This window comes from Tympanuchus pallidicinctus, unplaced genomic scaffold (assembly GCF_026119805.1).
Source record: "Tympanuchus pallidicinctus isolate F22 unplaced genomic scaffold, pur_lepc_1.0 scaffold3, whole genome shotgun sequence".
Classification (NCBI taxonomy): Eukaryota; Metazoa; Chordata; class Aves; order Galliformes; family Phasianidae; genus Tympanuchus; species Tympanuchus pallidicinctus.
Window position 1 is genome coordinate 89,587,805 of NW_026294747.1, and position 19,425 is coordinate 89,607,229.

The 19,425-nt window shown below is 42.0% G+C and overlaps 2 protein-coding genes across 10 annotated transcripts in view; both read left to right on the forward strand.

The window, feature by feature from the left end:
• Nucleotides 1-42: 42 nt before the first annotated feature.
• Nucleotides 43-12,078, forward strand: FAM221A (family with sequence similarity 221 member A). Of its 8 annotated transcripts, none has more exons than XM_052693945.1 (8): nucleotides 43-309; nucleotides 837-1,012; nucleotides 5,469-5,642; nucleotides 6,147-6,337; nucleotides 7,526-7,732; nucleotides 8,490-8,600; nucleotides 9,079-9,167; nucleotides 11,128-12,078. In XM_052693945.1, the coding sequence occupies exons 3-8, from the start codon at nucleotides 5,593-5,595 to the stop codon at nucleotides 11,233-11,235; spliced, it is 756 nt and encodes a 251-aa protein (XP_052549905.1). In that variant the 5' UTR covers nucleotides 43-309; nucleotides 837-1,012; nucleotides 5,469-5,592; the 3' UTR covers nucleotides 11,236-12,078. The 8 variants fall into 8 exon arrangements, with proteins under 8 accessions (XP_052549905.1, XP_052549906.1, XP_052549907.1 ...); XM_052693946.1 differs by having other exon boundaries at nucleotides 917-1,012; XM_052693947.1 differs by having other exon boundaries at nucleotides 979-1,012.
• Nucleotides 12,079-14,047: 1,969 nt separating this feature from the next.
• The window catches only part of STK31 (serine/threonine kinase 31), a 34,666-nt gene continuing 29,288 nt past the window's right edge, over nucleotides 14,048-19,425 (forward strand). For both annotated transcript variants that reach the window (XM_052695263.1, XM_052695264.1), the window contains exons 1-6: nucleotides 14,048-14,187; nucleotides 14,306-14,384; nucleotides 14,982-15,034; nucleotides 16,453-16,551; nucleotides 17,469-17,543; nucleotides 18,300-18,458. In XM_052695263.1, the coding sequence (XP_052551223.1) occupies nucleotides 14,333-14,384; nucleotides 14,982-15,034; nucleotides 16,453-16,551; nucleotides 17,469-17,543; nucleotides 18,300-18,458 (438 nt within the window). In that variant the 5' untranslated portion in view covers nucleotides 14,048-14,187; nucleotides 14,306-14,332. The remainder of the gene's footprint in view (nucleotides 14,188-14,305; nucleotides 14,385-14,981; nucleotides 15,035-16,452; nucleotides 16,552-17,468; nucleotides 17,544-18,299; nucleotides 18,459-19,425) is intronic.

The window sequence follows — 19,425 nt, forward strand, 5'->3', positions numbered from 1 at the left end:
ATATTTTGTGTGGCCCAAGACAATTCCTCTTTGTGCAATCAGGATCATTAAGGTTGACAAGACCTGTGGAATCATCAAGTCTAGGCCCGCCAAAAGGTTGGACGCCCATGGAATAGACTGTTACTGAATTGATGCTTCACAAAGCCTCGGGTTCTCTGGGATGATGCACACATACATTTTGTATCTCTTTAAAATGTCATTAAGATTCTTAAAATATGGCCCAAGTTGAAGGAAAAAAAATCACATGATATACATCAGTGTAATCACACCACTGAAATGCCAGTGGCATCACGTGCTGCAGAATTATCAGTAAGTGATGTAATTACTACAAATTTCCCACCTCCGTTTCTAAGCACTCCAGTAAAAACCTTTCATTATGAGTTGGCCCTTGGTTCATTCATCAACTTCCTGTGGTTGGTCAGTAGATGTCTAATCATGGTCTGTTTCTATGATGGCAAAACTGAAAAGGAATGTGTTGACATCTTTTACGTGCCCGTGAGCTAGAGCTAATCATAAGGTTTGTTTTTTTAATTGTAGCATATTGTATGGTCACCGCTAGAAGCGGATAGCGATAGCTTTTGTTTTCAAGTATATCAGAATATTGGTAAGAAGTGTGGAAGGAGGAAACAATTGGATGGAGACTGTTTCCATTATTCTTTATGCTACTCTAATTGGTCTCAGTTTTGGAGCAGCTAATTAGAGATGATCATTTACCAAATGCATAGAAATAGAATGGCTGATTACTACTTTAAAAGGATGACTTAGAGTCTAAAATACAGTCATTTCTGATTTACTTATTATTCCTTTAATAAATCAGCTCTTTTTTATTTACATAGGTATTCCACTGAGGTGATTTTTAAAGCACTTCTCGAACTTGCCAGGATTTTTTAAAAGTTGCACATTTCATTGTTAACAGAGGGTGTCAATGGAGAGTGTCAGCACCCTGCGCAGCTTTAATCTGTTGCCTTTGATGTGTAGGTGGCGCCTCAGGTCTCCCGGAGCTGTCCTGTGGGTGAGTGTCCATATGTTTAGCCCACTTCAATATGTTCCGAGAGCTTGGGCCAGCAATGCTTGTATGCTACGTGGCGGACGCGGGAGGTAAAACAGCCATCTGGACTTTGCAGAATCATAGAATAGCCTGGGATGAAAAGGACCACAATGATCATTTAGTTTCAACCCCCCTGCTACGTGCAGGGTTACTAACCACCAGACCAGGCTGCCCAGAGCCACATCCAGCCTGGCCTTGTGTTTTTTGAACTTACCTTCTGGCACTCCTTGTTTGCAGTAGCGGAAAGCCCCACATGTGCTAATCTGATGGTTTACTCTGCAAAGACTGGTTTGGCTTGGTATTTAATGATTGTGATTTCAGATGTCCACTAACAATCTCTTAAAAGGAATGGGAGACAAGACAAGGTTTTCTGAATCCAAAATGTATTCCGGTACTTTTGCTGTGACACAGGAGCACTGGGTGCTTGAAATAGCCATGTTATAATTTTAGAAATGGATTTCTTTGTTAAAGTCTTTATGTCCATTCCCAAAGAAACTGGTGAGCACAAATTTGGATCCAAACAGATGCTGGGACACTGCTGAGCTGAACACTGGCTCTTTGTCACAGAGATCACTTGCTGGGATCAAACCTGTTAATAGAGCCTTGGTTTTTAAGGTAAAGGATTAGTTGCTCTGGGGCAGGTGGCCCACAAAAATTTTTCTTAGTCCCAACACCTTCACACTGACTGCTTGTAGGTATTTTGATGCTGAAATATGGTACAGATGAATGTTTGTAGCCCTCACCAACAGCTGTCCTATTCAGAAACATGGCTCTGCATTCCGAACCCAAACTACTCAAGGGCACCATTTTATATGAAAGTTTCTTGGATGAGGTATGGGAAGGTGTGATACTGAAACTCTGTTCCTTCTGTGTGACCCAGGCTTGCCAGAGCCACTTCTCACTTTATTGGCAGAGCTGAGATCTCTGGCACTGATGAAATGTGCGTACAGATGAGGCATTCCAGCTTTAGTGCAGCTCCTGTACAGCGCTGTGTTCCACAGTACGTGCTAATTCCATGTTTGCAGGGCTTGTCCTGCTTTTGAAGTTCCATCTCCCCTGTCTGTTTCAAAATGTTGGTCACTGTAGGAATTCTTTTTTTCTTGGAGAGACATTCCTGACATTCGTTTTCCTCATCTAACTGCTGCTTTGAAGGAGCGCTGACTGCCACCATGAGTTGCTCCCACATCATCTCTGCCTTTAAGATGCATAAATTCTGGGTACAGAGCTCAGAGGGGCGGATCTGTGCTGCAGTGCTGGTGCTCTGCTGCCATTTCTTATACGTGGGGCATAGCCACGGGGCAAACAGCCCAACCATATGCCCTGTCACCTTGCTCAGATCCTGCTGGAAAGCTGACAGTGTCCCTGTGGTTTCAGCTCTCTGGGGGAGGTATTGGCAAAGCACTACCTTGGTCCTTACAACACTGACACCTCTTCACCTTCTGTTTCCTTGCTGATGGCTTGCCCAGTGCAAAGCAATCCAGAGATTTCTTTGAACAGCCATGAATTTTTCAATAGGTATCTGTCACTTCACTGCTTGGAAAAGCTTTCCCTCTCGCTGTGACAGCCTGAGTATGAGCTCATGGCTTATGCTGATGTGCAATTTCAACATCAATTTCCTAAAGCTTGGTCCAGAAAAATACACCATATCCTATGCTCTCACATTCAGTCACTGTGTGTGAAGTGCAAGGGTCCATGTGTTTGCATCAGGCAGTCAATTCACAGATAATGCAGTAAGTATCAAAAACAACCACTGTGGTCTGCCTGCTGCAGAAGGAGTTGTGCTGCTGCTTGTGGTGCTTTGAGAGCTGAGGGGGAACTGCAGGTTGCCAGAAGCACCTGTGGCTATGGGCTGTTCCTTCAGTTGGCCTCCTTTTGTCTTGAACTATGGATGATTTATTTCATAAAAGATGAGCTTTCAAAGAACATTAATGAGTTGGAGGTAACATTTATGATAGCAGGAGGCAGCTTTGGTGTTCTACAAAAATAGATCTTCCAAGCTGTGCTGGGTAAATGGCAAGTGATTTTTTAGGACCAACAGCTCTGGATTACTTCACAATGATAGGGACTGTGCTGTACAGCAAATACTGCTGCTGGGTCACATCCTTCACATTCTGTGTAGATGCCTTCATTCACCAGAATGAAATGCTCCATAACGTCTGAGTTCAACCCTGGAGGAACCTTTAGGTTCAGGATGTACAAAATTACATTCAGGACTGGCAGAGTGTGGGGGGAGACCAAGGGGAGGTGGGCTCTTTGTTAAATGTGCACATTGTGGGGTGAGTCATAATAGCTATCTTCAGCATCAAGAATTACACAACGTATGAAGGCAGGTCTGAAAGCAATGCCTCTGATTTCGTTATGTTGGCCCAGGATGTCAGAGGTGGATGTTGGTGGTATGGCAGCACAGGTTGAAGCTTCCCATCAATATCCTGTTACATTTCATTGCTGTGTGACAGATGGCAGCAGAGGGGCAATCTGACAGGATGGCATCTGACGTGGAAGCATTGATGAAGCAAAGGGCTGTCACTGAGTTCCTCCATGGGGGAAAAAATGGCCGTTGACATTCATTAGCATTTGCTACATGTTTATAGAGACCAAACAGCAGGTGTTTGAACAGTGATGTGGTAGGTAGTATCAGTGATGAGAACTGGTGTCACCTCTACGAGCCAGAGTCAGAGCAGCAGTCCATGGAGCAGCGACGTGAATTCCCCGTTGCAAAAAAAGTTCAAGGCGAGGATTTGTACGTGGCTGGTTTGGGTGTGCAGTCCTCAACCACATAAGCTATGCCTGCCCGAGCACGTGACAGCTGACTGACTGACTGCACGGTGGGTGACGAATCCGCGTCTTGGCCGCTTCCACTCCTACTGCCCTGAACAACGATGGCTTCCGTTATACTGCAGGAACAAGCGGTGAAAGCCAAGCCGCGCGGGGCTGCGTTAGCCTTTATTTCACACGGAACGTTTCCAGGACTTCTGTTTGCTTACGGGCACGGCAGCACGACGAGAAGAGAACAGGTCCGTAACGGTAGCAGCCAAGGGCTGAGCGCAGCCCGGAGCCGCTCCCCGCGCGGCGCGGTCAGTGCGCGCCTGCGAGGCTCGGGGTGCGCGGCCGCTGCCCGGCGGTCCGGGAATGGAGCGGCTGCCGGTGGACGCGGCGGCCTTGGAGGAGTACGCGGAGTACCGGCGGTGAGAGCGGGGCCCGGCTCTCGGCATCCCGAGGGGAGGGGAGTTCTGGGAAACGCGGGTGGATCGCACCGAAAGTAATGCCTCCCGTTTATTTCCATGGAAACTACAACAGAGCGAGCACAGTAACGGTATTCGATAGAGCAGATTCTCAGCCACAAGGCATTACTTTCCAGTGCGGTCACCACCATCAGCTGTGCGTTGTCGCCCATGATGAACGAGAGCCTGCATGCCACACTCAGAAGAATCTGCAGTGGAGGTGACCCACTGCTTCACAGCCACTGTGGCAAACATCACCGCTAGGAAAACATTGCCCTCACCGCCCATCTTTCATCGGCCCAAACAGAAGGCACCAAGTCTGCACTACCTGATGGGTGTGGTAGGAGTGCCCAGCCAAGATCAGCAGTCTTCTGAATGGGGTGTGGCCTGGCAATATGGTTTTACAAGGTTTTGCAAGGGAAAGGCTGCTTTCTCTGGCCTGACTGGCAGTTTGAGCCTTCAGCTCAGTCAGAGCTCAGAGTTAAAAGTTTGTCCAAGTTCCAGGAAATCCAGAAGGGTCGCCCCTTTCCTGTCCCAAAGGACAGTGCCCATCTCTTTACCTGAAGGCAGTGTCTTGAACATTTTCTTTGATGGGGAATTTGTGTCACCACTCCATGGCCTGCCATCCTGTCTCTAGCTTGTAGCGATGATACGGCATCTCATCACAAGTGATGATGTGATCCAGGAAACTGTCGCCTTCAGCCTCATACTGGTTCCATAGGACCTGACAAACTCCCTCACAGTTGCCACTGCTGAAACGCACCATCACCTTGCTGTGCTCACATCCACTGTTTGGCCTCCGTTACCATTCAGCATGTATTGATGAATGTCAGTGGGTGCCATTTTTTCTTCATGGAGGAGTTGAGTGGCCCACCTTTGCTTCATACACACATCCATGTCAGATGCCATTCTTCAGCCTGCCCCTCCGCTGCCATCTGTCACAAGGCAATGCCACGTAACAGGATATTGGTGGGAATGTTCAACCTGTGCTGCCATACCACCAACATCTGCCTCCGATCCTCCGATGTTGTGGGCCAGGATAATGAAATACTGGGCATCACTGTTATATCACTAATATATTACTAGAATTGTAATACACAACTTCTTGCTTTTACAGCAAAAATACCGTTATGTATTGTTTGATATACTGGGAAACCTTTTACTTTCTCCTTTTTGACTTTTTTATGACATGCTTACAGAATTGTAGGTGATGATGATGGAGGAAAGCTTTTTACCCCTGAGGAATACGAGGAATACAAAAGAAAGGTGCTGCCCATCCGGCTGCAGAACAGGCTGTATGTCAGCTGGAGATCCCCCACGGGCATGGACTGCAAGCTGGTGGGACCAGAGACGCTGTGCTTCTGTACTCACCGGTGGGGTTCTTCGCTTTTTTTTCTGCACCTTTGTGTTCTTTTTACATCAAAGAAATTTACAATTTTCTAGATCCAAATACAGCACAGGCAAGTTAATTTCAGGTCTGTTCTGGAAAATTAGGTTTTGAATCATGAGATTTTTTTTTTTTAATCTAAATCCCAGTAACTTTTGTGCAGGCCAAAACAATTCTGCAGCCATCAATAAATTCAGCTTCAAGGCACAAGTTCTTGTAGAACAGATTGATTGTGCCGGAGTTATCTGTAGGTGGGATTGGTTCCGACATTGTTATCGAAGTGAAACATAATTATCTGTAATATTTATAAAATAGATGGATGTAAATATACCTGATATTAAGTATCTGATTAAACATTAGTAATTAACAGTAATTAAGATAATTAAAGATCCTTCAACTCAGAAGTTGTAAGGTAAATTGTAAGTCTTCTGACGAGTTTTATCACACGTACTAACAAGGTTATAAAAGCTGTTATTTTTGCCCATTTCAGGTATAAACAACACAAAACAGACTACGAAGTGATTCCCAAAGACCGTCCCATCTGTGTGCCGTGCAGAGTGAGCCACTGTCCCTGCCAGTCCTACCACTACGTTCCTCTCAATGGCACGCAGCCCATCCGCTGTAGTTGCAAACACTTTGCTGATCAGCACAGTGCAGCTCCTGGATTTTCCTGCAACTCGTGTAAGTTACCATCAGCTTGCAGCAACCTTCACTTGTGAACTGATTGGGAGCTGTGTCTGCCCAGAGCATTGCTGACGCTGTAACAAAGCAGTTCCTGAAGATACTGATTATTGGTCCAGAAAGGCAAAAGGCAGCAAAATCCCACACAAAAGGTTTGGGAAAACATTCAGGGGAAGCTTTTTGCTTCACTTGATTGAGGTTATTGTAATGAAACAGCAGTAATAACCATAGAAATTAAATAATGCACAAACTTCTTTGGAGCCTCCCATCATATAAGCTGAAGATTTTTTCTTAGATTTCTATAATATTAGTGAATTTCTTTCTTGAAATCTATTTAATATGTACAGTAAAAATCATGATCAGCTTTTGCTGGATGAGGTGAGAATCACATCCTACAGGATTAACATAAAATATTTATGTTATGTTATGACAGCCTTTCATGTGTTTGCTCTGAATAATGTGTAAGACTTAAATGTGCAGTTAGATGGTTCAAAGTGGAACCTTAGAACAAAAGGTTTTAAATAATCATTTATAACTTACACTTTTTCTTGTGTTTCTGAAAAGAGCAGGCACTTCTGAGAGCTTCAGAGATCGCACAGAGAAGGGCTAAGACTTGCTTCAGTGTTGTTTTATTGTACTAGTGCTGCTCTAGCCTAGCTGTCAAACATGGTAGATAAATTAGATGTAATATTAACATTTAAAAAAGTACTGAGTGTATGGTACACACAGTATTTTGTATGAAAATACAGAGTAAGAACTCAATGACTGAAGAGTGCCCAAAATGAAGTAAGCAAGCCCTTCATGATTCTGAGAATGGCTCTACAAAATGACCTGTAACTGAGATTAGTTAGGGGCAGGTCATAAATAGGTTTGTAATGCAGTCCTAAAAGAATAACAAAACATTTGTAGTTCTTGTGCAGAACTCTCTCCAGCAGAGCTTTATGATATTTGGTCTGAGCCTTACTTAGGGCAGATACACCTCTATATCTGTTTCATGCTGTGTTGAAATGAGGCTGAGCAAAGACCAAATCATGTATAACTTCTCTATAGAAGATGTGGCTGGATGCTTTTGCAGTGAAGAAACTCTAGTTTTTGACAAGATCAGTTTGGAGAAATAGCATTTGGTCTGCTGTGAGGTATAAATTCCATTACCATCTCCCTCAAAACATTCATTTATTCGTTAATTAGGTTCCACGTGTTCAGGATTTCACAGCTGCTTTACCTGTGGGTGCGGTCAGCCGACATACGCACATGAAACAGTAGTGGAAACTAAACAAGAGCGGTTAGCCCAGGGAAGGCCAGTTGGGCAGGATGTTCCCTATGCTGCTATGGGAGGACTGACTGGCTTCAGCTCACTGGCAGAAGGCTACATGAGACTTGATGACAGCGGAATAGGTGAGAGCAGCTGGCCTAAGATGAAATTTGAGTGCTCCAACTGGGTATTTTTGTGAAGTAGTCATTCAACAGAGACTTTCAGAGTCTGAATGTGAACTGGATCAAAAGGAGTAGGACTTAAAGACAGACTTTTTTTCAGTAGTCTAAGGACTGCCCTGTCCAACTTCACGTAGTGAAATGATCAAAATGGTGTTCTGTCAATAATTTCAGTGTTCAGCACAGTAGCTTCTAGCTGAATTGCATGTATTTTAAAGATAATTCTGCAACTTCTCTTTTTTTCTAATTTTCATTTTATATTTATGTTAATCCTTTGGCATAATTCTTCCCAGATCTTCCTTTTTTATATTATTCCAACATTAACCCCTCTCCCCCCAGGTAGATCAGTGCCCATTCTGCACACACACACACACACAAAACATCTGGACGTAGAAACCTCTGCTGCTCTGAGGTTTTGTGTCATATAGTAATGGACACATTCTATTCTGATATACTGTTTTATTTATTACGTCCATGCACTCTCTGCTTCTTTTTTCATATTCTGATCTTCTTTCCTGAGTTTGTTGTGGTTTAGAGGCCATACTGTACCTGTATTAACTAAAGAACTGGAGATTTTCATTTCTTTTGAAGCCACTCTCTTTAACGTTTTTCTGCACAGTGTTTGTATGAATCTACACCTTTGTTTTGACACCAGCATCTGTGTTTTTAATGCATCTTGCAAAGTGAATTTTTGTTTTCATTCAACTTTTTTTTTTAACAGGGACTCCTTCTGCTGAGCTGTTAGAATCCCCTGTAACCAGCATGGATCACCCATTTCTAAAGGCATTTCAGGGACCTTCTGGCTCTGCTCGGACCATCTCGCAGCTAGCAGGTGGTATATTAGTAGAATAATACTTCTTACAGTAAATGTATCATATAAAATCTAATTTATTTATGAGTTGTGGAATGTTTAGGGATAAAAATCAAAGTTAAATACTAAAACAAGTCTTGATGCCTGCTTATGTGGAAGTTAGTGCAGTTGTTTAGCTCAGTCCAGTAAGAGTGCCTTCTGCCAGAAAGTCTTTTCTTCATGGAATTAGGAATCAGTTATGCTTGTTTTAGATCCCTTCTTTTGAGAAAGTATTTAGCCATTAATGTCACTGTTGAATTCCTGTTTATCATAGCTGCTAGCCTTAGACTAAAAGGGATACTCATTAGTTCAACTTCTGAGGTTTGTTACTTGCATATCAAGGTGTTTTACTACATCCATACCACATCTCATTTTTAAACTACTTTTGCCAGTACTGTGGAACAGAGAGTATCATCAGTGGGAAAGTTTTCTTGTTTTTTTGTTTTTTTTTTCTCTGTAGGTGGTTCCAGTGCCTCCGCGCAAGTTTCTCATGAAAGGCATTCAGAAGAAGATGACATGGCTTATTTTGAGAAGCGTTATCAGGAGCGGGCAAGTTATTGTATTTATTGCTTAAATTAAATATATTCTCCCAAAGTGATGGCTAAGAAAGTTAAACATCTAATTTAAGTGGCATATAAATGTATTATGTCATCTCTTCGTGCGAAAAACTAGCCTATTAAGGTAAGGTTTGAAATACAATTATGTGCTATTGCAGGATGGTAGTGGTCACTCATGTCTGGATGGTATTTGCCTTAAACAAATGGATTTTTATTGTGTTAACTCTTCATAACACTAATAAAAACTCCTAAAAGCTCAACTGCTGTTACACTTGCTTCTTGCAACAAGAAAACTGTTGGAGCTTTGTGAAACTTTAAGTCATTTTCTTTATTTTGGAAATCATTACAAAATGTGGTCAAACGTTGCAAATATGGGATCTATTTATAGGAGAAAATGTTATCATAACATTCAAATTGCTAAGTCTTTTCTCCATGCCAAGTATTTCTTTTCTCTGCAAGAGTTAGGAGGGATTTCAGTTACAGACCTCACACTCCAAATAAGGAAAGATGTTTTAAAATGAGTTCCTGTGTAGAAGTGTAGACATCTACAGGAATACTTAGCAGTCAGCTTGCTTCTGTACATCCTTTGCTTATTCTTAGTGTTACACAGGGGAAAAAAACATGTTAAAAATATTGTTTTCTTTCTCCCTGCGTTTCTGATAGCTACATGCCCCTTTGGTATAATTGCTCTAAATAGGATCTCATTCACTTTAACATTTTATTTTATGATTTCAGTCACTTTTATATCTTTTATCACTTTTATAATAATACATGAGGAAAACTGTTGCTTCTGAAACCAACAGTTAGATTTGCTTGGACTAATTAATGTCTTACTACAAAATGGATGAGGTGAAATAGGTGTGTGTTGGCAGATCATACCATGCTCTAAGAGCCTACTATGTGGAAAAAACCTGCTGAGAAGAGGTGACTGTGCTGAGCAAGGTGTAGAGATGCAGGTTTAACTTCAGCAACAAAATTTCACTGTGATTTTGTGCATGGCAGTTGTTCTGTGTCTGTTACACTGCTGTAATAAAACACCTGTAATTTTCATTGAGATTAAGATTAATCCATGAACTGAGGGAACACCTGCATTGCCATTATCAGAAATAAAGGCAGTCCTGGCTTGAATAGCAGAGGAGCTGCAGAGCTATGAAAGCACTCCTTTGTCACTTGATTCAAAAGTGAGAACTTCTGGGTTGAACTAAGAATAATCTCTACCTCTCTCTGTCCCATAAATCGCTGCTAAATTTGTGACTGGTTGTAGAGGCTCAATATTGCATTATTAGCCTACTTGCAAATTAACTCTTGAATCACTGTTGTGATTTTCTTTCTAACAGCTGAAAAAGGAGAAGGCTGCTAAAGGAAAAGAGAAAAGTCTGGTGCCATCAAAGAAGCCATGAGTTTAATGAATAAATATTAACTACATGGTTAATCATTTGTTACTTGTTGATTACATGTTAATTACACATTAATTGTTTATTGAAGAATACTTTGTCACTGTACCTATTTGTTTACTTCTTTCTTCCCTTCTTTGTTCAGTTCTGTTCTTTTACCAAAATTAATTTTTAATTATCTTGTAATGAATTTGGTACTTTAATCCAAGTGTTTATAGTTGCTAGAATTGTTATATAAGTATATAAAATTATATAAGTATGGAAAATCATATTTAGAGATTTACAGAACTGTTACTTAAGATCTGAGAAATAAGTGTGTTTTAAAGTACTACATTGCAGCAGGGCAAAGGAAGTATTGTACATCCTGTTCTTAGACTTTTATGATACACTTTATTTACAGAATTGCTAGGACTCATCTTGTTCATGGATTTGTACTCGGTAGTGTTTGTTTTATTAACGCTAGCATTTTAATCATTAAATTGTTCATTTTTCTTTCTGTTGGTTCCGTCTCTGTTGCATAAAATTCAGATGTACCTTTTGTTTCTCACACTTCTCCAGGCTCTGTTCTTCCGATGTATATTTGTTACATCTGAAGTTCCATGTGCTCACAACCCCATTTCCACCCATTCTTACTGGCTAGCTGAAGGGATCCTGCTGTCTGCATAGCAGTGACTGTCAGACTGAACTTTTGACAACATAAAGTGGACATGGATATGCTATTTATTGCACATAAGTAATTACATATCGCTTGATATAAAGGTCTTTATCCAACAGGTTCTCTTTCATCGTGTCTAATGCAAGAGTCCCTCAGGACGGGAGATGTCCATTTGTTTTGTCTGTGCACAGCTGTGGCAGCATGTATTGTACTGAAGGTTGTGGCCATTTGTGTGAAAACTTAAAATTAGGTAACGCTGTGTGGTGCTTTAGGTCTGTTAAGTAGCACAGTGCTGAATACCTGGCTGAGGCTGCAGGATGGTTGGAATTGGGAGGCAAAAATTGTGCCTGAGTTAACTTTGTAGGCTTGCCTGAAAACAGAGATGTAAGGTTGTTTGCCCTTAAGAGCTCTTGAACATGACTCTTGGACTGAAGGTTTTCAGGTGGTATCTGCTGAGACTTTATAGCAAGAGCTGGCAGAAGCTTTAAAAGCTTTGATTCTCATCAGAGAACTGAATGAGGTGCCTGTATGTACCATACTGGCAGAGGAAATCAGGGGAGGTGGAATGCATTTGGGCAACTTCCTTTTCTTCAAACAGCAGCTGTGCAAAAGAAGGAAGGCTCCTGGAAGCGCGTGTGAGTCATACAGTGACTGATGGAGGTGGCTGGATCTGAGTGCAAACAGAATAAAGGCTTGTGACTGCTCTGCACGGCGACGTGTGCTGTGTTGCTGTTACCTTCGTTTAAATGCATTATATATTGAAGTGTATACTGAATGTTTAAAACGGATCTTTACCTTTAAATTCTACACTGTTACATATGGTTTTATCTTAATAAATAAAAATGCTGATTTGAGCTCCCTCTTCTGGTCCTTATAAGCAATCATTTCTATAGTACCTTGCGTGGTTTTGCAGTAGAATTACAAGAAAAAAAAACCCCACGTAGATAACATTTCTAAAAAGTGGCAAATATACAGAAAAAAATAATTTTATTTCTGTTTTTCAATAGATTATTACAAAATAAAGTGAGAAATGTATTCCAACAGTCTTCTATTTATCCCTATAGCTGTAGCCATTGGAGAACGCAGTTCCAGAAATGTATGTGCACATTTCAAAGATAAGATGTATCACAACAATATACTTTACAGGGAGAGGTTTTGATAGTTTCATTTCTCCATTGGAAGAAGGAAAGAAAAAGGGAAAGGGAAAGGGCAGAGGAAGAGGAAAAGGAAAGGGAAGGGGAAAGGGAAAGGGTTGGGGAAAGAGAAAGGCAGTGAAGGGGAGTGAAGGGAAAGGGAAGAGGAAAAAGGAAAAAGGGAAGGAAAGGATTTAAGTTAAAAATACTTGCCAATTTGAAATGCTTGATTTGCCCAAATCCAGTTTTACTGAACTTCACACATCATTAACTCTTTTTTATCCTAGTCAATCTGTTAAAATTTTGTTCCATGCTTAAACACATTTAAAATTTCCAGTATAATGACACTAAAAAGTCATTACATGTAATTGATAATACTTTATAGTTGGAAAATAGTGGGATTTTAAAAATATCAACTGCATTAGATATTGTGTAGGAGTTCTGACCTCTTTTCACCAGTGTTGATGACTTTCAAGTAAAAGCAAGTTGGTTTGCTGCTACAAGGCATACTTTTGACTTCTTGGTACTACACTGTAGAACATCTTGCAGAATTTTTAGTATCCTTGTATGAAAAAATCAGTGAAATATATTTTATAATGTTGCTGGCTGTGAAAACTGGAGACTGCTGTCATGTCTTGTGTGAAATTTGCAGATCAGAACAACTCTCAAAGTAACTAATCCAAAATTATCCTAAAAAAAACCACACAATTTTTGTACTTCTATTAAAAAAAAGGAATTTTGTTAAAGGTAAAAGCAGAGATCAGATGCCAAAGTGTTTGCCACTGACAGCGTTCATGAAAGAGCTCAATTTCATGTGCACTTGTTGACAACTTGTTTCCTGAGAGAGGTCCTGGACTTTGGACGGAATGTTGGAAGGCAGATAAGTTATCACTTCATGATTTATCTGTGTGCGTCTATCTGTCATTCAGCTGCACACATTAACTACTCCTGACTCTGATCCAAGGAATCGGGCAAGGAGATACGGGGATTTGTCGTAATAGAGAGCTCTAACCCGTTCAAATGTAATTGCGTAGGTCTGAGGAAGCACTTAGCCACTATTTGTGTTTAGAATAATTGGCTTTCAAACGAGTATTTGCCATTATTACAGTGCTCAGAGTAGAAGATAATTTTTTTCACTAGTGTTCATCCTCTATGGAAAAACTGAGGTGTAATATTAATGACACTAAAGACTAGCCAGCGATAAGGGAAGGAGAAGGGGTTCCTTCTGATTCTCTGATGCTAAATATAAAATGTGTGTCTTTCTCAGGTTGGGAGGAAGGGAACTGTGTGAATTCACAGCCAGCAATGGTGCAGAATGGTGCAATCAGCGCAGAATTACTTTTGCAAGTTGTCAGAGTCTTTCTCGCACGTCGTGCATATTAAACGGCTCGTTGACAAGTCTGTGTAACGCACCGATCGGGCTGCCCAGGGGAGCGGCGGGCTCACCGTCCCCAGAGGCCTTAAAGAACTGAGTGCGTACGGCACTGAGGGACGTGGCCGGTTGGCACCGTGGGGATGGGCTGGTGGTTGGGCTGGATGATCCTTCCCAAACGTAATGATTCTAATCTAGGATTCTAATGAAAGCAGACCTGCTGCCGCTCCAAAACGAAGCGGTAAACGCGCTCAGCTCTCGCCGCCCTGCCCCAGAGCCTCGCTCCCTCAGCCGCCCCCTACCACGCATGGCAGCCCCGGGGCGCTGTGCGCACGCGCAGGGCCAGCGGCGGGAAACTGCGCGAAAGGCGGCAGCGCGTGCGAGCGCCGAGTCCTCGGCGGTGGCGCCGTGCGGTGGGGCTCCTTGTGGTTAAAAGCGCTGTGAGCTCCTTCAGCGGGGTCCAATTTGTGGGCAAGGTGAGAGCAGAGAGGGGGGCTGAGGGGTGGAGATCTTGCTTTTAGTGGGAGAAGGGTCTTACGGCTGTATGGGTGATGCTGCCTTTTGCTTCAGCTGAAGGGAGTCTGTGGTGTTGCAGGGGCAGTCATGAGTTCTGTCATGGGTGTTTGTGTGGATGAAGGCACGGACAACGGGAAAGGTAATGTGAAGTTTTTCTTCATCAAACAGTGTAATCTTACTCTTGAGAATAGAGTTAGCCTGGTTTTGCCTGGGATTGAGTTTTGCTTCACAGCGTCCGATGTGATGCTGTTGTGACTGCAGGAGAAAAGCAGCGCTGGTAGCACAGCGGTGTTTTGGTTGTTGCTGAGTAGCGCTGCGCCGAGCCACGCACCTGTCAGTTTCTCTGCTTCTCCTGCTGTCCTTCCAGGAGGGGTGGGAGGGAGCAGAACCACAACGGCTGACCTCAGATATTCCCTACCCTGGGGCAATATGAAAAAACCGTAGAACTGAAGAGTTGCTTGCGTGCGGGCTGTCTGGGCATTGGTTGGCAGGTGGTGAGCAGTTGCTTTGTGTACTGCTTGTGTGGTATATTTATGTATTAAGATCATATCCTTTTTTCCTCTGCCTTATTTTTTTTTAATCTCAAACAATGACTTTTTTTTGTTTCCCCCCTGTTTTCTCCCCCACTCCATCGAGAGGTGGGCAGTGAACAAAGGGCTGTGTAGTGCTCAGCTGCTGCTGGGTTAAATCACCACAAATGTTTCATTACTATTTTTTTTTTTCTTCCTCCTTCAAGCTGAGGATGTTGTGGGCTGTCATGTTGAAGATGCCATAACGTTTTGGGCACAGGTGAGTTTAAAAAAGAAGGTTATTCTAGATCTCAGAATCACAAGTGCTGCATCATTTAAAACTGAAATGAATCACTTTTCTAAAAAGTCAAAAATAATTGTCTGTCCATCTGTTTGAACTGTAGCCAGGTTTTCGTAGAATCGCTGTGGTTGGAAGAGATCACTAAGATCAAGTTCAGCCATCAGCCCATCACCACCATGTCCACTAATCCATGTCTCTTAATGCCATATGGATGCGTTTCTTGAACACCTCCAGGGATGGTGACTCTACCACCTCTCTGGGTAGTTTGTTCCACAAATGTTTGGTAGCCGTTTGGTAGCCGTTTGGTTTAAAAAAAAAATAGTTTTTGATATTACCTGCAAAATACTGCAGCAGGCAACAGGAGTACTCCAGGAGGCAGGTTGGGTGTGGGTGAGTGTCTTCTGCTCTGTGGGAACCCATTTCAGCTGAACTGAACAGGGAATTGTTTGAGGCATCAGGTCCCTTCCATTTTAGGCTGTGTGGGCAGGAGGGAGGTGTGAGTAAGATGAAAAGCAGCAGCTTTCATTAATGGGTGCAGAAGGGAGAAGAGAAAACCAGGTGGCTTTGGGTTTACGTGATCTGTTGACTGATGGAGTGTGTGTTAGTCAGCACCTGTCTCACTGTGAGCCCCGTGGGTACAGCAGGCACTGGCCATGTTAATAAGAGCTGGGGGGGGAGAGCAACCTTTGCTTGTACTGTTTATGTAACAGCTTCCTCTTTTAAAAGAGAAGTAGATGTAATAGTTCATTCTCCTTTGCATTCTTACCCTGGTGTTCTGACTCTTGGTTACAGTGTTTTATTTCATATTGCAAAGTGCAGAAGTTAGGAGTGTACTTCTGAGGATGACAGAATGTTTGGCTGCACTGATGTTTTCTTTCAGAGCTCTGAATGTTTTGCTTTGAATTACATGTAAAATTGATGTTGAATGTATATCATGCTATTGGATCTGACCCAGCCTCTCGGTGGTTCACATAACCAAGCTGTAACTAGAAAGTGTCTGCTTTGCTTTGCTAAACCAAAACCTAAACCTTCAAAGTAAGGAGATGAGAGGTATGCTAGGGCTTGGGTTTATGGAGAGAGATACAAAGAACACTGAACATGTACAAAAGTTTGTGAGGTGGGATGGATACGTGGGATCTGTGTATTTCTTGCAGAATCTGGTAATTAAACAGTTAAAAATGCTCTATGTGAACTGTTTATTTGGGATATATTTATCTGCCTCTCCATGAAGTTTTGAAAAATGAGAGCAGGCTTCCAAGTACAATTAAAACCATGAAGTTCTAAAGTTTAAGGTGGGACATTACTCCAGCGGCTGTGCAACTGTTCTGACTTTGTTTTTGGAAGCATCAAGCAGCTATTAAAAATTGCAGTAACTCATGCCCTCTCTCCACACCTAGAATATCAGTAGCTGTAACGACCTCTTGAAATTAAGTTGTGCTCTGGCAGAAGCTTGTCCTCGGGCTCAAGCAGCATTTGGCAAGCTTGATTTTAATAAGGTACGTAGGTTATGCATATATAAAATTTGTTTTTCCCTTGGATGTAAAAGCTTTAATTGAATGCAGCCATTTTCTTTGCTGTCTTATTGGTCTTTATGTTGTGGGTCTGTGTTCTCCAAACCTATTTAAGAACTGCTGTTGGCCCTAACGAAAATGTTTAGTTGTTGTGTGCAAATTTTATTTCTTTCTTCAATTCAAACCTCAATTAAATTAGGCAGCCATGCATGTGTGCATATATACATGGATATGAAATGATGGTTTGTAACTACAGAGCAATGCTTTTCTAGAGAAGGGATTCTTTGCTGCCTCAGAAAGTGTGGAAGATCAGATGAAAATCTGTAGTGCTTAGTGGGCTATACAAAGTGGTGTTAAGAGGATAAGAATACGTTTAGTTGCAGTTTTGTGCAACTTTAGCCTATAAAGAGTGGTAACAACTTTTGTGTGAACTGCTGATGGCTTGCTGCAGAAGAAGATTTAATAAAACAGTTTATCTTTGAGCTGTTTATTGTGTAGGTGAATGGCCGCCTGCCTTCCTCGAAGAAAACCTCTTGACAGCAAACTCAGCCCGTTGTGGTGTGACTGTTCCTTTGTTCAGCTTACTAAGCTGTCAGTGCCAATTCCATGTTGTAGCAACGCGTTTGTAGGAAAAAAACATACGAACCTGCTGTGTAAAACGTTAGTTTTTATAGTTGTGAGATTTTGAGTATTGTTTGTGGAGTAGAGGTTTATAGTTTTTGAAGCATCTAGCAAATGTTGTTATGAGAGATGGAACATCAAATGCATCACTTTGTTTTCAGAGTGCTGCTGAGATCATTCTAGCAGAGCGAAAATAAGATTTGCAGTGTATTACGAATATCGTTTTGATCTATGTTTATGTTTTCAGATTGCTGTTCTTGACTTTTTTGCCTAATTTTCAGATTTATGGTGGCTGTTTCTCTGAAGATAGATGTTGGTACAGATGTATGGTGCAGCGTATGATCAACAGTGAAAAGGCAGGAACAGTTTTTTTTTCCAGTTTTTATGCATTTGTCAGCTTTTTTATTTTCTATGCTCCTGTGGGAAATAAATGCGACTCCTCCCTCTTCCTTCTAACCTTCCTGTCTGAATAAATACAAAAATCACGGAATATGGATGTGTGACAGAAATCCAAGCGACCCGTAATTTTGAATGTTGCTGATGAGAAGACTGACAAGACGTGCCATACTTGCCAAGTGCTGTTGGGATGTCTTGGAAAAAAAACAAAATCACAAGTGGTAGTTCATGTTGTTAAACGATGCAATTTAGTTTCAAGCTGCTGAGAGGTGAAAACGGTAGCTGTTGTGTGATGTGTTAGCGCTGATCCGATTGCACCAAAAGGCTTCTTTGTCACTTTGGGAGGCTGACACAGAAGGCTTGTAGATCCTCTTTAAAATCATGATTTCTGAACGCCTTAGATTGTGTATCTGCCTATGGAAGGAGGTCTTCTGTATTACTTCTAAGTTGTAGTTCTTGGGAGGGGGGAAAAGAATATTGCCAATAAATGTCCTGGTACTCAAAGGTTTTCCAGTTCTTACGCAGTTCTTTAACTCTCTGAACTTTCTTTGAAGGGTGTGTTAGACTTAGTGTGGGAGGGTCTGATTCCTGCCGCAGACACAGTACTGTGTCACACACATCTGTTAAAAAGCTTGTGCTGTAGTTCTTCTCAGTGCACGTTTTGGTAGGAGGTTCACGTAACTTCTGCTTAATTATATTTTATGTCATTGTTACAGTGTCAGGTATTATACATTGACTATGGAAATTCTGAGATTATAAATAGATCAGAAATAGTTGAAATCCCTGAAAGCTTGCAATATCCAAGCATTGCCAAGAAGTACAGACTCTGGGGACTGCAGTTACCAGCTGATCAGAACTTAAGCATGTTTGACCAGGTGAGTGGCAGATTTTGAAGCACTTATGATGTGCCTGCAACAGACGGTGCCAAATGTCTGTGTAGTGTCTTGAGGAGTTTTCGATGAGCTGAGTGTTCAGCTGTGATAGCAGGACATGCTGAGAAGCTCTGATTACTTGCCCTGAATGTACTCCAGAAGCTAAAATGGTTTGGTTCACGGTGTCTTGGGGAGGGATGATTTTAGAGTACGCTTTTGCAGTTCTGCGTACTCAGCAGCTGCTGCCAACAAGACTGATAACAACTCAGAGCTGTTCTGAGTGGCTCTACTCGGTCTAGTTTTGAGAAGTGATCTTCTTGTGGACACCACCAATTCTGCACTCTTAAAATTATGCTCTGCTGCGCTCAGCTGCCTCGAGAGCAGCAGTTGCCAGGGGAGCTGAACAGGGAGTGGCTGTCCTGCCTGCTGTGTGGCTCTGTGCCATTCAGAGGAGATACTGAGACCCCTTGTGTATAGTCTCTTCCCTGTGTCCTATTCACATTGCTTAATGTGATGAGGATGTGAAAATCTGTTATGATTTCTGGTTGGCTTTTGTTTGCTTGTTTTTTTTTGTATTGCTTGTGGTAGAGCTTTCTTTGCTTCCTGTGTGTTGAAATATCTCTTTCCTTCCTCCAGTCTCTTCCACTCTTAATTTTAAGTGGTGGCAGCTTATGTTTAGATGTTCAGGCTGAACAAAAATCAAAACTGCTGGTTTATATTTTTGTTAGTGGCATTTTGGACTCGCTATCTATAAATGATACTGAATGCTTCAAAGTTAAATAATGAGCGAGAAATATTGGTGATGTCCAATCTGGTGTTAACAGAGATTAGATCAGGTAGAGGCAGAGTTGCACAGATGCACTGTTGTTTCAGAATAAGAGTGTCAAACATATGAAGCTTTATTTGTGTTGCTCCTTGGGTTTTGGTCTTAAATTCTGTTTTGTTTTGGTTTCATAGCAGAAAGTTGTCT

Bases quoted from the DNA above. Each gene is read 5' to 3' on its own strand.
- FAM221A (XM_052693941.1), top strand. From the start codon at position 4,178: ATGGAGCGGCTGCCGGTGGACGCGGCGGCCTTGGAGGAGTACGCGGAG. The intron at 5,643-6,146 runs GTGGGGTTCTTC...TGCCCATTTCAG, and splicing joins CTGTGCTTCTGTACTCACCG to GTATAAACAACACAAAACAG. The intron at 7,733-8,489 runs GTGAGAGCAGCT...TTTTTTTAACAG, and splicing joins ACTTGATGACAGCGGAATAG to GGACTCCTTCTGCTGAGCTG.